A 15,593-nucleotide genomic window follows, 5' to 3' on the forward strand; every position below is an offset into this window, starting at 1 on the left:
CTGCAGGGGTGTGGCGCCCAGCGCAGGCAGGGGGGCAGCCGCGATGACACCCCACCAGGATTGCGCTGCCAGAGACGGTGCATTCCCCTCACTCCTCTTCCTCCGCCAGTGGTTATGCTACTCTTGTGCAAACTTTAAAAGGGTTAGAGTGTTCTTCATAAATCACTTAAAAGTCGTATGGCATGTTCTTAAACTAGTTTAATCCCATTAATGACGGTCCCCTAAGTGGTTGGTGGTTTGCCATCTGCTAGCTATAACCTGCCAGAATTCATGTATAAAATAAAGCAGTGCAAGATGCCCTTTTTACCCTGTAACTATATTTGTCTATATTGCTTTAGAAGCACTAATCCAACAGGATTTTATAATTAAAGTAGTGAGTTTATTATGAAGCATATTGTAGCTATTGTTCAGTCAGCTTGAATGCCTTCGACAGTTACAAATTCAGTGAATAATTAAATTAGTTGTCACCTTTGCAGTTTATCTCTATTTGCCTCCAGTAGTAAAACATGCATCAAACAATAAATTGAACATTGCCTACCAGGTAGAAGCAAACAAATGTTATACTACTGGTAGCTGGGGGGAAGCTGGTTATACTTAACAAGCACATACCTGTTCATGGGGACTTGTAGGTCCTCCTCCTAAAAGTTAGGAGGCCTCCTGGAGCAGCAGCAGCCTAGCCGCACAATTCTGTCCCTCCCTTGAGCAGAAAGTCCTCCTGATCATGCATGGCGGGGTAGGCTGGGCTTGGATATTGCCCATTCTTTGTACATCTCCAATTGACTGCACTAGATTTCATAAATGCTGTATTGCCCAAGATACGTTCATGTTTATTGCTCAAAATATTTGTGTTCTTTTGGACGTGCACATTAGTTCCAAGGTGGAGCTTGGTTTAGAGTGAGGTGTCCTTATACCGTTCCTCTTTAAAGAACCATGTGTTCCACAGTGGTGATCTTCCACCACCAGCAACATCTTATTTCACAGGAACAAACAACCCTGCAGTGAAAACCGAGGGTAGAATTCAATGTTGGTGGTGGTGGGGATGCACAGGGGGAACAAGGTCTGCATGTGCAACCAGTCTTCTCCCCTCTCTTTCCCCTGTGTGCCCTCTAAACCTTTTCTGAGTCCCCCCCCAACCTTCCAGAGAAGATTGGGGGGGGGGCAGGGGGAGGAGAGGCGAGGCGAGGAACATCCCATTGCATTAGCAGACCTTGTTCCACCCACACAACAACTTAGCCGAACCCTGCCACAAGTTGAAAACTGTTTCTTTTGGAAGTCTTGTTCTAAATTGCATATTGCCTTTGTTTTAGATAAACGTCCCCCATTAATCAGTTAGGGAGATAACGCCAAATTAAACGGTTGGTCCCTGAAAGCCGTTTTCCTAGACGAGTGGTCAAAAAGTGAGTTGCTCTGTTTTGTTTGTGAACCATGACAACCAGATCATTAAAATAGTGTCCTGTTCTCTATTATTTGTTTTCTCCTTCTTGTGTGATAAATCACAGCAGTTGTCATCACATATCCCCTCCATCATTCCTTACCTAAGACAAAGCAGCTATATTTCAGGACAGCTGCACAAATTTTGTCTATAAGGCACTAGAAAAGCTTCTTAGAGGGCAAAGTTGATTAAAATCAATTCTACTTTTCAATAAATAGAAGAGTGAGTGGCTAACTCAAATGACCCTTTGCCCCACATCATGTTAAAATTTATTGGACAGCTAGAACTGTCCTTAGAAGCAATCAAGTGCATAAATACATTTCTGTTGCCGTCGTGGTTTCAGCAAATTTTATTATTACAATTTGCTGAAAGCATGGCAGCTACAGTGGTGTAATTATATTGCTCATTAAATGCTTAGAAGGCTACCCAAAGTTTGCTTACTATTGGAATCAGAGGGGAGTTTACTTTTTTCAGGTGACTAAGTACTGGAGTGTTAGATGCATGCAGAGGTTTCTCTTTTGCCTTATTTTTAAGTAGGGCCACATCAAGTCTACCAGCTTCACCTGCCCCACCTTGCCAGTGCACTTGTTCCACTATTTGATGTTTACACAGGTCAGTCAAAGGCAACCAAAATATAACAGGTACGTTGGAGAAGAGAGCAGAAACAAAATGGGTATGTTAGGAGGAGACCATGCTGACCAATTCAGCACTTAGCAGTATTGCTCTCCTACCACAAAAGAATTCCACTCTTGAAGCAGAACTATTCATTCCTTTGACTGGGACGTGTGTTGAGTTGGAGCTGAAGACATGACAGAGGACAATGTAAGGGTCTAAATCTGAGCTGATTTCCCATTAAGTCTAAAAGAGAAAAGTGGCAGGAGCTGCAGATCTTTTGGCATACAAGCAGTTTCTTCTGAAACAAGATCTCATGTCATGCATCTTTGCCAAAAAGAGAGAGGGAGAGATTAATTAATGAATGAATGAACGCTGGTGAATTGACATGTATTGTTAAAGAGAATTCTCTTGTTGACGTATGTCTCAGTCAAAGGATTCCTTTCATTGCCTACACTGTACAAATTTCACTTTTTGGGGAAAAGACAACTTCGACAAACTGAAAATCAGTTTTTTGGTGAAGCTGAGGCCCCAAACACGACAGTTGTGACTGATTCAGTTTGTGATAAATTGATATTGATAATTAGGACCTCCAACTGAGAATGAAATATTGAAAAGGAGGCGTTATTTATAACTGGAAGTAAAGACAGCACTCAAAGATGTCTCGCACATACACTCAAGTTTATAGTGCATTTATTCTGGGCTGGTGTGAGTGTGGATCATGAGGAGGAGTGTGGTACTTATTTAGCTCTCTTTCCTGCCCTATATAAGGGTTAGGCATATATTAACATAAACTTTATCTTTGCAACAACTCTGCGGTAAGCCACAATGAGAAACAATCACTCCAGTTCCTTGAAGTCCAGGGAGAAACCTGTTTAGAGAGACATTGCTGGAGCTCCATCTGGCATCTTGGACTTGGCATTATTTGCCTAGTAAGCTTCAAGTCTAAGCCAGGATTTGAACATTGGACTCCCACATCAAAGCCCAGTACCATATCCCAGGGAATACACAAAGAGATCATTTTCACTAAGGGTATGCAGAGGCAAACACAGCTTAGAATAGACAATAATACTTTGGAATTATTTTTGACAGCAATGGAATGTTGTGGAGGACTGGAATGGGAGGCCGTGTCTTCCCATCTACTTCCCACAATGCCTTGCGGTCTAAGCGCGATATTGTACTATACCTTTAAAGCACATTCAGAGCTCATCTTTTCCTTTAAAGGATTCCGGGCACCCTAGTTTACCATTCACAGAGTTACAGTTCCCAGCAGCCCTCAATAAACTACAATGTGCAGAATTCTTCGAGGGGAGAAGTGTGCTTTGAAGGTAGACTGTGCACAGAGACTTAGGTGGAGAGAAGCAGAATGGCAAAGCCCTTTGTTCCTCCCCAACCCTCATTTCAAGACAGCGCTGCAGTGCGTTCCTTTCCAGTTTGCCTTAAATTAATGGGTCCCCAGTCATGCCCTCCCCCTCTTTCCCATTCTTTCCATTAGTCACCCTCTGCCCTTTTAAGAAAAATCATGGATAGCTGCAACTTCTTAGGAAAGCTTCCATCTTTCTCCACTTCTCTTTGTGCATTCCAGCAACATACATACCCGCCTCCCTGGAGGCCTATCGGCTTGCGGTCTCTACCAGCTCCTACACTAGGGCGTGGCCTTCTCCTTCCCATCAAAAATAGGACACAAATTTGGTTCAGAAATAATCAAGAAGCCCCAAGATCTCAAGCTAGTAAAAATGAAAATATATTTGGTTATTTGGGATCAATTGAGCACTCTCCACGAGGTGTCCTGCTGCCTATTTTGGCAAGGAGCACATGAAAATACTGGAAAAGCATGGATTTATCGGCTTCCATCCCATGGCATTTAGTTTTGCAGCACAGTGCTAATTTGCCAGAAAAATTCAAAAGGCTATTCATTCCTTTCCAAAGACACCTTTATGAAAGCTCAAGTGGGTATCAAATTCTATGCCCCAGAGTTTCATCCCATTAGTTGCTAGATGACAGACATCATCCATCGTGTTGATGGTCAGAAACTAGAGCTCACGTGGCAAGGCCAAAATGAAACAAACATATATTTTAAGACCTCCAAGCAAGTAAGAATGAGGATGCAGTGGAAAGTATATACTGCAGATGTTGCAGAGTCTGCAGTCCTGTTGGAAACAAGCAGAAGAGTTTCAGGGGAATATCAGCTTGGGGCTACTCCCTGCCCTCTTTGAAAATAGCAATGGAGGAGTCTTGAAACTCACTTCTGCATCAAGCGGAAAATAGTACATATTTGCACTATTATAGCATTTTTGTGGAGTTACAGGTTTTGACACTTGTCTTAGTGGTGATGATGTGCACCAGCTATTTCCACATGGTAGTTTTTAGAAATTTCAGCCTGGGAACTTATTTCCTTTCAGAGTACTGTTGTTCTCAGAATAATAAATACCTGTAGTGCATTTAAATTATGGTTTACATGCTTTCACAGAGAGAGATTTTCTCTCTTTTTTGGGGGGGGACCCCATGTTTTCAGGATGTACATTGAGTGTAATCCTAACCACATAAATATTCCGAAGTACATACTTTTGAATTCAACTGGGGCTTTATTCCTGAGTCCTGGGTAATTGTGGTTCTACCGAGAGTAAGTTCTATTGCACTCAGTGGGACGTACTTTTGAGTAGATAGGATTGCAGTATAAATAACTTTTTTTATTTAACTCTGTACGGGTTCTTTGTTTTATATCACTGTTAATAATCACTCATAAATGATGGTTTGTTTTCAGCTCAGAGAATCATTTAAAGACCTCAAAAAGAAATTCAATAACATGAAATTCAACTATAGCAAGAAAACTGAAAAAGCGCGAAATCTGAAGACTCTGAGAATTCAGATTCAGCAAGTTGATGCGTATTCTGAAAAAATGCAGGTAACAATTATAGTTGTTGAGTCATGGCCTGCATGATATGTATCTCAAAGATGCACCATGATGACTGACAACATTCAGCAGATAGTTTTCATATCACAGCTGATGAAACAGAACACCAAAGGTCACACATCCTTTTTCTTTTAGCAATTGGCTTAGGGTATTGTGTGTGTGTGTGTGTGTGTGTGTGTGTTTCAAGTTCAAAACTGACTCAACATTTCACGTCTGTCTTCAAAGCATTATGCAATATTATATGATATTCCTGTTGAAAGGGTCATAGAAATGCTTTTAAATCAACAAAAGCCAAAACCAATAGTGAAAGAAAGCCATGGCTGTTAAAGTGGTATCAAAATTCCTTAAATATATTGTGCAGGTATGGCCTAAAATGCTAGGGAGAAATCTACCACCTAGCTATCAGCCCCACCAAGTTAACCAGACGATGTAGAGCAGTAATGGCCAAGCTGTGCCTTCAGAAAAGTTTTCAGTTCCATGGAAGTTGTAAATACCTACTAAATGCAGAAATGTGTGTTTGTTTCCTGTGCTTTTCAGTTATCTGTGGCAATTTCAGATTGAGTAAGTTTTTGCTCTATTGAACTTTTCTCTGAATATTCTTACTGTATTCCTTGGAACAGGTACTGAGAAAGAAGACCGATAATCTAAAGAAGAAAATCATAGATTCCTTAGCAACTCAGCCCAGTGATAAAGCTGAGATACTCTCTGGCTCAATCAACGAATTAGAGAAACAGCTGAGTGAATTTGGCAAGATTATGGAGGATTACAAACAAAATTTGGATCTGATGGAGCGTCTGCAGCAGATGATGGAAGAGGTATACAAAAACCACAAATGCACTTTACAGATGTATTAAGGGGCCAGTTCGAGGTATGGGACTAATGTACATTGCCTATGTGCATCTCATCCATCATTTCAGACTTTTTTTAAATGGACCAGAGACTTTGTGGAAAGAACCTGGAGTTAAATGACTATAGTAGTTCTCATTCATCTAATGCCTGTTCACACCCCAGACTTCAAGACTTGTTTATTGAGTGATTGTTGAGTGATTATGTAAATGGCGGTTGTGTGTTTGATTGTGTTGTGTAGTATTGCGTAGAGTGAAGAGTGAATGTGTATAGAAATGATTTTTGTGACTGTTTTTGTGATACTTATGAGACTTTCTGCATTATATTGCATTCTGATGTTCCATCTTGATGCATTTTGATGTTTTGCATATGATTTGATTTGTGATTCTTATATTTATTGTTGTTTAATTATGTTACTTAAAAGGTAGAATTTTTATCATTAATGGTAATAGTAGTAATAGGTTGTCACCATAGTATTCTTTTGGTGTTGAATGTTGAATTTGCATTGTATTTCTTACATTGATTCTTTTTGTTAGCATATGTGAACCACACACACACCCTATTTAAAGTTATAGGCTATCGATAATATAATGGCTTTTTCTAAACTAAGCAGCAGGGTTCAGTTTTGGGATAGTTTTTTGCTATGTACTCTTGAATATCGGTAAAGATCACACGAACCCCAAAACAAAAACACAGCAATTAGAATTATGGAAAGGATTAGACATGGTTTGACATCGTTGATTGAGCCATCAGTGATTTAACTGGAAAATATGTTTTAATATACTGGGATTTTCTGTTACATTTCTCTCATAGTGTCTATTTTGGTGTGAAGAAGCAAGTGCTACAGTAGTTAGAGTTGAGAAATACTCATCAGAGTGTAAGACGAGGGAGGCAGTAGAAACACTTTACAAGCAATTCAACAAGTTTGTTGAGCCGATAGTCCCTCAGCAAGAGGAAAGAATTCAGCAGATTACAAACCTCGCTAAAGACCTATATGGTAAGAACCTATTATTTTGAAACTTCTATGTACATTTTGGGGAAAGAAGGAAGATGAGCTTACCATATTTTTCTGTGTATAAGATGACCCTTATTTTTTTAACCCAAAATTAAGTTGTTTAGCTCTTGGGGGGAGTGGGGGAGGTCACTTCCACCAGTTGCTCAGTCCGCCGGCCCACCACTGCCGATCACTTGCCACAGCCACTGCCGATCGCACTCCTCACCGCAGCCAATTGTCTGCCCGCTCGCCATCACCAACAGCCCACCCGCCCACTTGCCGCAGTTGCCAATCGCTTGCCCAGTTGCCACAGCCACAGCCAATCGCCAGCAGGCCTTGCTGCAGCCACCAATCACCTGCCCAATCACCACTGCCAATCTCCTGCTTGCTGCTGCCATCAATCACAGGTCCCCCTCTGCATTCACTATCCTGACTCCCCCCAAATATCCTCTGGAAGAGAGAGAGGGGGATTCTTCTGTCTGGCAAACAGAAATGCTCACACTGAAGGAATGATTAGAAGAATGTGATGCTGAATTCCTCCCGTGATAAGAAATTATGCACTTTGTTACATAGAGATGTCGGTCTATAGTGTAAAAATATATATATTAAAAATCTGAACCTAAAGCTAGATACATTTTTACTACATCGGGCTAATATAAATGTTGTGCTCCTGCTCAATTTTTTGTAAACTACAGGTATTGAAGATGGAAAGAAATACATCGAGAAAATAGGAGTGAAACACAAAGAAGTTCTTGATTCTGTCAGTGAACTGTGTAGCTCCTTAACAGAACTTGAAGACAAGCTTGGGGTAATTAGTTTTCCATATTGGAACCTATATTTAATTTGTGTACTGCACACCAATTCTATATGCCCCTGTGCTTAGAACAAATATGGATTGCTTCAGTTGACATATTCAGGGTCGGAGGGGAATTTTGTCCTCAGGCTGATTTGTGTCTGTCTGGTGTTTCTTGCCTTCCTCCTAGCAACCATCACAGCTTTGATGGCTGTGGCATTGGGTATGAGCCTTAGTCTTTGTTGGAGGTGAAGAGTCAGGCCTCTTCCATCTTCCTCCATGGCAGCAGGATATCTCAGGGGAGGTGCTTCTGGCCAAACACCCAAGTGGGGACTGAGGGCCATAAGCACTTCCCAGCATGGCAAACTAGTGAGATTGTATCTGGTGCATGTTATAGGTCATCCTTTAACAGGTTTGACGCCCCCCCCCCAATTGTCCAGCAGGCAGGCTGGATAAAACAGGAGATGTCCAGTGTCATGCCCAGCTCACTCACATCTGTAACCCATAAAGTTGTGACCTACTTTGAACCCGAGGTGCTTCTCCAAGTCCTTTCTTTAACTGTAGTAGCCTGGGCATGCAAACTCAATGGGCTCTTTATTTTAAAGCATTTATCTGCTGCTTTTCTAAATAAATAAAAGCGTTCCAGGCACCACCCATAAATTAAAATGTTCCAGACACCAACCAGAACAGAATAAAATGGCGTCCCCAAAAGAGCAATTCAAACAACAAATTATGTAATCATAATTCACAAAAACAGTAGAAGATCTCTACAGCTGAATTTTGTCTATTTACAGGAGTCCCTGCAATATGTATGTCCCATCCGACACTGTGATCATTAGGGTAGCTACCATGTGGCTCATAACCTATTACGATGGCAAAAATTAGATTAATATGCCTCCAAAGGTCAACACAGTTGATCTACTCAGAAGAGTCCTGCTTTACTTAGCCTCATAAATGTCAATAAAATTAAACTGAAATTTATGAGGCCTGTTTTTAACTCTTTTCCCTCTAAGCATTGAAAGGGGGGCTTATTGGGTTGTTGTTTTTATTTTGATTATATATTTTGTGGCTTTATATTTTGATTTTGTTCTGTGAACTGCCCTGAGACCTCCGGGTATAGAGCGGTATATAAATTCAATAAATGATGATTTATTGAATCATCATCATTATCCTTTTAAAAAAGCATGTGAAAATAGTCCATTTTTAGATGATAACTTCCACCCGTCCCAAGCCAGTGGATAATGGGAGTTGTAGTTCAGAAACATCTGGAGGGTTGGAGGTTCCCCACACCTACTTTAATTTTTTATCTCAATTTTGTGTTTCAGATGCTGCTGTGTATTTATTCATTTATGTCCGTTCACTTGTAGTTTTGGTTTTCATTGTATTATATTTTATTGTGTTAAAAGCTACTGGCATAATTAAAGCTAAAAAGAATAACTATATAGGATACGTTTGACAAAGTCAGTCACTGTTTTTATTGCCTTGCTCAGCTACCATAGCTCCTTTTTCCATTTGACAGGAAGACTCACTAAAGGAGAAAGCACAAAATTCTGGTAATGTTGAGGACGAGCAAGAAGCAGAACAGAAACAGATGACAAGCAAGGAAAATCTAAAAGAAAAGACAAATGAGCTAAAACAACAGGTTTGCAAACCTTTTTAACCATCTTACTTCTGGGTAAATTAATCTCAGGTCAATGAAAACTGGTTTTAGGGGAGCAATTCACACAGGCACAAAATATTGCCTTACTGTGATCTTGCGGGGGCTGCCATTTGCTGCCCAGCAGGGTAAGCTGGGAGCTGGAGGGTTCACTTCACACAGCTGGGGGGGGGGATGCAAGACCTCCCTTTCCAGCTGGCATGCTAAACTGCCCAATTGGGTGAGTGTTGTGGGGTTAGGGGCCTGGGGACAACTGGGACCACCTTCCCCCATAAGAGGGTGAGGCATGGCCTCTTGCCCACATGGAGCTCCTTGACACAGAGTTCAGACCATCCAGGCTGTACAGTCTGAGGACATAGTTATAGAATTGTTGGCAGGTAACAAAACGTCCAGCATCTTAAAAAGCAGAGAGAAAGGTCCGTATAGTTAAAGCTATGGTTTTCCCAGTAGTGATGTATGGAAGTGAGAGCTGGACCATAAAGAAGGCCGATCGCCGAAGAATTGATGCTTTTGAATTATGGTGCTGGAGGAGACTCTTGAGAGTCCCATGGACTGCAAGAAGATCAAGCATATCCATTCTGAAGGAAATCAGCTCTGAGTGCTCACTGGAAGGACAGATCCTGAAACTGAGGCTCCAATACTTTGGCCACCTCATGAGAAGACAAGACTCCCTGGAAAAGTTCCTGATGTTGGGAAAGATGGAGGGCACAAGGAGAAGGGGACAACAGAGGACGAGATGGTTGGACAGTGTTGTCAAAGCTACCAGCATGAGTTTCACCAAACTGCGGGAGGCAGTGGAAGACAGGAGTGCCTGGCGTGCTCTGGTCCATGGGGTCACGAAGAGTCGGACACGACTAAACGATTAAACAACAACAACAAAACATAATGACTTTGGTAGATAAGCCATTGAGTGGCATCCTTTAACATCAGGGTAGCCTGTTAAAAGGATCTGGGAAGGAGCAGTACTGACCGAGAGCCCACATGGGGGCCATAGCACCCCTTCCATGATGCGGCGTTCGCATGAACGGCACACTTGATCCATTTCCGACCCAATTGTGAGTTCAACCAGTAGGCGGGCTGGTTAAGGTGGATACTTAGCCAGTGCATTTGTCAAACTGGTTTACCTCTGCCTAATGCAACTGGGACACACAGACACTCATCCAGAATCTTGTGGGATTTGGCTGAAGGAATAATCCCTTGTCTTGAAAATATATCTTTAGGGAAACAATTTATTACATATTGAGCCATTTAGCTTTCTTAGTGTCCATGTTCAATGCACTCATTTTATTTGCTTACTGGCTTACTTATAGATGGAGTCGAGCACATTAGCTGAAAGCCCAGTTGCAACTAAGACTGTGAACACTGTTACCTCTGCCAACACTAGAAAGGTAATCAGTTTTGTTCTAAAATGTTTGTAAACCAAGGTTATTCAAAGCAAAACCATGACTCGCATTCAGAAAACAAAAATAAGAAAAAAATCCTACCTACCTATATAGATTAATCTTGTTGCAGTGTTTCCTTGTGTTTCTTTTCTTTAGTGACTGGACTCATCTTTTGTCTGATGCTTACATAATTATCTCCTTGGCACAAACGTCCTCTAAAAGTGCCTAGTGCTAGCCCAATGAAACTCTCAGTTCAGTTTCCTACATGCTGTTGAAAAAATACGATTGTCTCATCTAAGCCACCTGCATTTATTCTTCAAGAGTCTTTTACATAGCACAGCATGATTTATTATTAATGAGGGTAGCATACTATAATCTGGATCACCGATTCGTAACATATTTTTGTCATACCGGCTAATGAATTTGAAATTTTGCCCGAAATCATGTGTGTACACAAGTCCATTATTAGTAGAAAAGTTTTTGACAGGTGCTTTTCAACCCTATCATTATAATGATTAAGAACCAGGGGCATTACTTACAGACAAGCACCCTTAAAGAAGGTTCAATTTTGAGTATTCACTCACTGTATAAAGCTGAGGTCAGAGGTGGCACCTTGGGGCGAAGATTGGGCTGCCTCGCAGCTCATGGAAGCCTTGCCCAGTGCCACACACAGCTTTAATGGCTGAGGCTCCTCCTCTCTCGTGCTCAGAAAGAACATGCTTTTGACGCTGCGCTGCACTCGCCTTGGCGGGCTCAGCCTCCTCCACCCCCTCAATATTAGGGGGGCTGAGCCCCCTACTAAGGAATAGTGAGGGGGCTGACGGCCCCTCCACTCACCTAGAGTTGGCACGCTTGCCTGAGTTACAGATGCATCTTCTGTGTTGGAAAAAAAACTTGCAGCCTCTGCATTAGATCACCAGCCAGTTGAGGACTATTAGCAGTATAGATTCTTTGATTCCATTTGGAGTGGAGAGAATTCTCAGCTGCAGCTGTTTTTAATAAATCACAAAATGATTGGGGAAGAAAGAGGCAAAAGCATAGATATGGGATTGACTACCTTTGAGAATGGGAAGCACTGATTGAGCCTAAGGGGGAAATGGCTAATTTGTAAGAGAGTTAAAGGAGTGGGATTGATATCAGAAGTCTGGAACACTCCTAGGAAAGAACTACAGAAGTGGAAATGAGAAGGAGAGGGGTACCAGTAATTGTTACCCACCCCAAGCCCTTTAGACAGGACGCGCTGCTTTATTTAAAAAGAATTGCTATAAGGATTTATTATTGTTGATAGAACTGAAAAGTCCCATGATAATAAGCTTGATTTCATACTGTAACTAAATTGTAAATGAATACTTTTTACATTCTACCAGTCACATAGCTCATTTATTATGTTTTCAGAAATTAAATTCCCCTGTAAAATAAAACATGTCATAGAAATATTTGAAGGGGAATGCAAATCCTATTCAACTCAGTACATAACAGGGAAACAATAAACAATAATAATTCAATTATCTTTGTTCAGCCACTCTTTTTCTCCCTCCCTCCTTTTCTCTCTCTCTCTCTTTTTAGGAAGAGATGATATTGGCTGATATTTCAGTTGTCTGCTCAGCTGGTGAGGATTCTGTTTCACGAGACACAGATCTCCTCTTGTCTTCTGCCAAAGAGGATAGCTTTCAGGCCGAGTTGCTGGCAGAAGAAGTGCCCTCTGGAGATGAATATGAGTGTATATCTCCTGATGATATCTCTCTGCCACCGCTTTCTGAGACACCAGAGTCCAACCTTCTGCATTCTGAAACAGAGCTAGAAGAGCCACCTTGCTGTAGTTCACATAGCCTGCATGTCAGCTCCTATAGCGTGCAAATGCAGATAAATGCTGGCGGCAAAAGAATGATGGATGAATGTGATCCTTTAACCTCCGTTGCTTATGCTGACACGCCTGGTCACAGAAAGGAACACATGGCAGATCAGCCAGGGAGTTTTTCTTCCTCTACCCTAAGCTACCACTCAAAACACAAAGCAGAGTCCCCTTTTGCTCACAGTCTGCCAGAAATGCCTGAGGCCAGTCCCCTCACATGCATGCTTAAGGCAGAGCCTGCCTATTGCATGACGAGTGAAGTGTGCGAGACCCGTTTGCAACGCCACGAGGTCCACAGAAGCATGACAGAAGCACAGGGACAATTGCATGACGGAAATAACTTCACTAAAAGCCAAGATAGGCTGCATGCTTCACCCAACGCATTCTCAGATCTCCTGTTTCAATCAGACACCACCAGAAGCTGCCAGAGGCAGATGGTCACCCGAGAAGAGATTAAAAGTATATCTGAAAAGAACAGCATGGTCAGCCTTTGTGGACAGGCGCCTAACTTCTCCAAGCTTCTGTCTAATGTAACTGTCATGGAAGGTTCTCCGGTGACTTTGGAAGTAGAAGTAACAGGATTCCCAGAGCCAACGCTGACCTGGTGGGTAGCTTACAATGAGAAAACCTAAATATAAATAGAGAAATCCCCACGGAGTCACATATAACCGAGCGCCAATTAGAAAACCAGAGCTACTTGTTTGGATAGCGCCACATGATTCCATTTCCAGCCAAAGCCCAATTCAAAAGTCATAATATGCATGCAATGTTAGGCCTTGATGCCACCATAACTCTCAAATGTCAAAATGATTAAAGCATGCCCCACCCGAAATATTTAAAAAAGTTTTTAAGATAAATGATAAACATCTCAATTTCCCAACAAAACATTCCAGTTGCTAAAAGTGCATTAAAATTCCTTTTCAAAGAACTTATGAGTATGAGTGGATTGCTCTACATTGACAGACCAATGTCCATATTACCCAGAAAGCAGAGGAAAAATGGGGGTATTATTTACCTTCTCCTGGGTTCGCTGCACCACATTACTATTTATCCATGCCCAAGAAGACTTTGTCACCACAACCTGCTATGTAACACTGGGCACTGCCACTTTGCCAGATGAGAAACTGGGGCTGATAGGCTCCCAGCCAAAGAACCCCGACACAGTATGCAGTGATCAATCTTGAGGATTTTTGCTTTTTAAAAAATTCTCCCGTTTTCAACAATAAGTACTCCAGACACCCTGAGTTTCAAGTTCAAGTTGCTACATTCCTAAAAGAAAGTAAGAGGGACAGCCCCAAAACCCAGTGAAAGTTCAGAGTTGGTCACTCAATCTCCTGGATTGAGCCCACTGTCTTGCTCAAGATATTCCAATGCAGCCATGCCAAAGCTATGATTCAAGCAACTCAAAGGTCCTTCGGCTGTATCCAGCCAACAACGCGTTTGTCCCAGACATCACAACCCATGACCACACTGCAGCTCTGTGGCAATTCTTCCACAGGCCAACTTAGAAAGAAAATGCATTTCCAGCAGGAGGGCCTTGGAAAACGGGATATGGGCCAACAGCTTTTATTTTGCTGATTCTTGCTCTGGAATGATACAGAGCTGATGACAAGTTTTTGGAGGGCAATTCCAGTATAAAAGGTAATAAAAGACTCATGGTAATGAAATCAGAGAGGGAAGAGAGTGTGCAGAAGAGGAATTTCTACTTGTTTTCATCTTTAAATGGAGCTTCTTGGGTTCATAGTAAGATAGGACAAGCTGAATCTTAGTAAGACATTTTCCCACATATATTTTGCTGCAAACCCACATTTAGTTAGCTAAGTAAAATGTAGCTGGATTCTAAGATCATCTCGCATTGTCACTTATTTCCTTTCCTCTATCCTTTATTCCTTGCCTCTTTTATGGCAGTGTATGCTCTTGTAGCTACTTTAGTCTACCTACCACATAGAAAGAAAGCAAAATTGTAGAGAGACAACATTTTTATGTGTGTGCATATAACATATTTGAAACCGGAAACTAACCCATGTTGAACAGAATTATTATCAGAATGCAGTTGAGAAGCAAACGGAACAGCTAAAACCTATCCCTGTGTTGTCACTAACCAATTCTTAAATTATTTTTGCTTTTAGAATACCCTAATCTTCTTTCCTTTGGGAAACCTGCTGCCAGTTTACAGCAGACCTTAATACTTAGACCATTTTATTTAATACAGTACAAAAATGTTACTGCAGCTTCTTCAGCTTTTGAACAAAATATTTTTTTACAACAGAAAGATGATTAAAAATAAGTCCAGGAGGGAGTTTTCTCAATAGGAATTAAGCACGGACATTATGATGCTCTAATATTGATGGCAACAAAATATGCCTTTTGCCAAAAAAGAAGAAGAAAGGAATACAGTGATACCTTGGGTTACAGACGCTTCAGGTTACAGACTCCGCCAACCCAGAAATAGCACCTCGGGTTAAGAACTTTGCTTCAGGATGAGAACAGAAATCACGCGGCGGCAGCAGTTGGGAGGCCCCATTAGCTAAAGTGGTACCTCAGGTTAAGAACAGTTTCAGGTTCAGAACAGACCTCCAGAACGAATTAGGTTCTTAACCATAGAATCATAGAGTTGGAAGAGACCACAAGGGCCATCGAGTCCAACCCCCTGCCAAGCAGGAAACACCATCAGAGCACTCCTGACATATGGTTGTCAAGCTTCTGCTTAAAGACCTCCAAAGAAGGAGACTCCACCACACTCCTTGGCAGCAAATTCCACTGTCAAACAGCTCTTACTGTCAGGAAGTTCTTCCTAATGTTTAGGTGGAATCTTCTTTCTTGTAGTTTGGATCCATTGCTCCGTGTCCGCTTCTCTGGAGCAGCAGAAAACAACCTTTCTCCCTCCTCCATATGACATCCTTTTATATATTTGAACATGGCTATCATATCACCCCTTAACCTCCTCTTCTCCAAGCTAAAGATGCCCAGCTCCCTTAGCCGTTCCTCATAAGGCATTGTTTCCAGGCCTTTGACCATTTTGGTTGCCCTCCTCTGGACACGTTCCAGTTTGTCAGTGTCCTTCTTGAACTGTGGTGCCCAGAACTGGACACAGTACTCCAGGTGAGGTCT

The 15,593-nt window shown here is 41.7% G+C and overlaps 1 protein-coding gene across 3 annotated transcripts in view; it reads left to right on the plus strand.

Moving 5' to 3' along the window:
• CCDC141 (coiled-coil domain containing 141) overlaps window positions 1–15,593 on the plus strand; it is a 110,376-nt gene that overhangs the window by 76,134 nt on the left and 18,649 nt on the right. For 2 of the 3 annotated variants that reach the window (XM_081855686.1, XM_081855684.1), the window contains exons 18-24: window positions 4,809–4,949; window positions 5,579–5,773; window positions 6,618–6,801; window positions 7,494–7,606; window positions 9,111–9,233; window positions 10,559–10,636; window positions 12,197–13,086. In XM_081855686.1, coding sequence (XP_081711812.1) covers window positions 4,809–4,949; window positions 5,579–5,773; window positions 6,618–6,801; window positions 7,494–7,606; window positions 9,111–9,233; window positions 10,559–10,636; window positions 12,197–13,086 — 1,724 coding nt within the window. The remainder of the gene's footprint in view (window positions 1–4,808; window positions 4,950–5,578; window positions 5,774–6,617; window positions 6,802–7,493; window positions 7,607–9,110; window positions 9,234–10,558; window positions 10,637–12,196; window positions 13,087–15,593) is intronic. The other variant, XM_081855685.1, reaches the window with a different exon arrangement.

Source organism: Podarcis erhardii (genome assembly GCF_964252035.2).
Source record: "Podarcis erhardii genome assembly, chromosome: 1".
Lineage (NCBI taxonomy): Eukaryota > Metazoa > Chordata > Lepidosauria > Squamata > Lacertidae > Podarcis > Podarcis erhardii.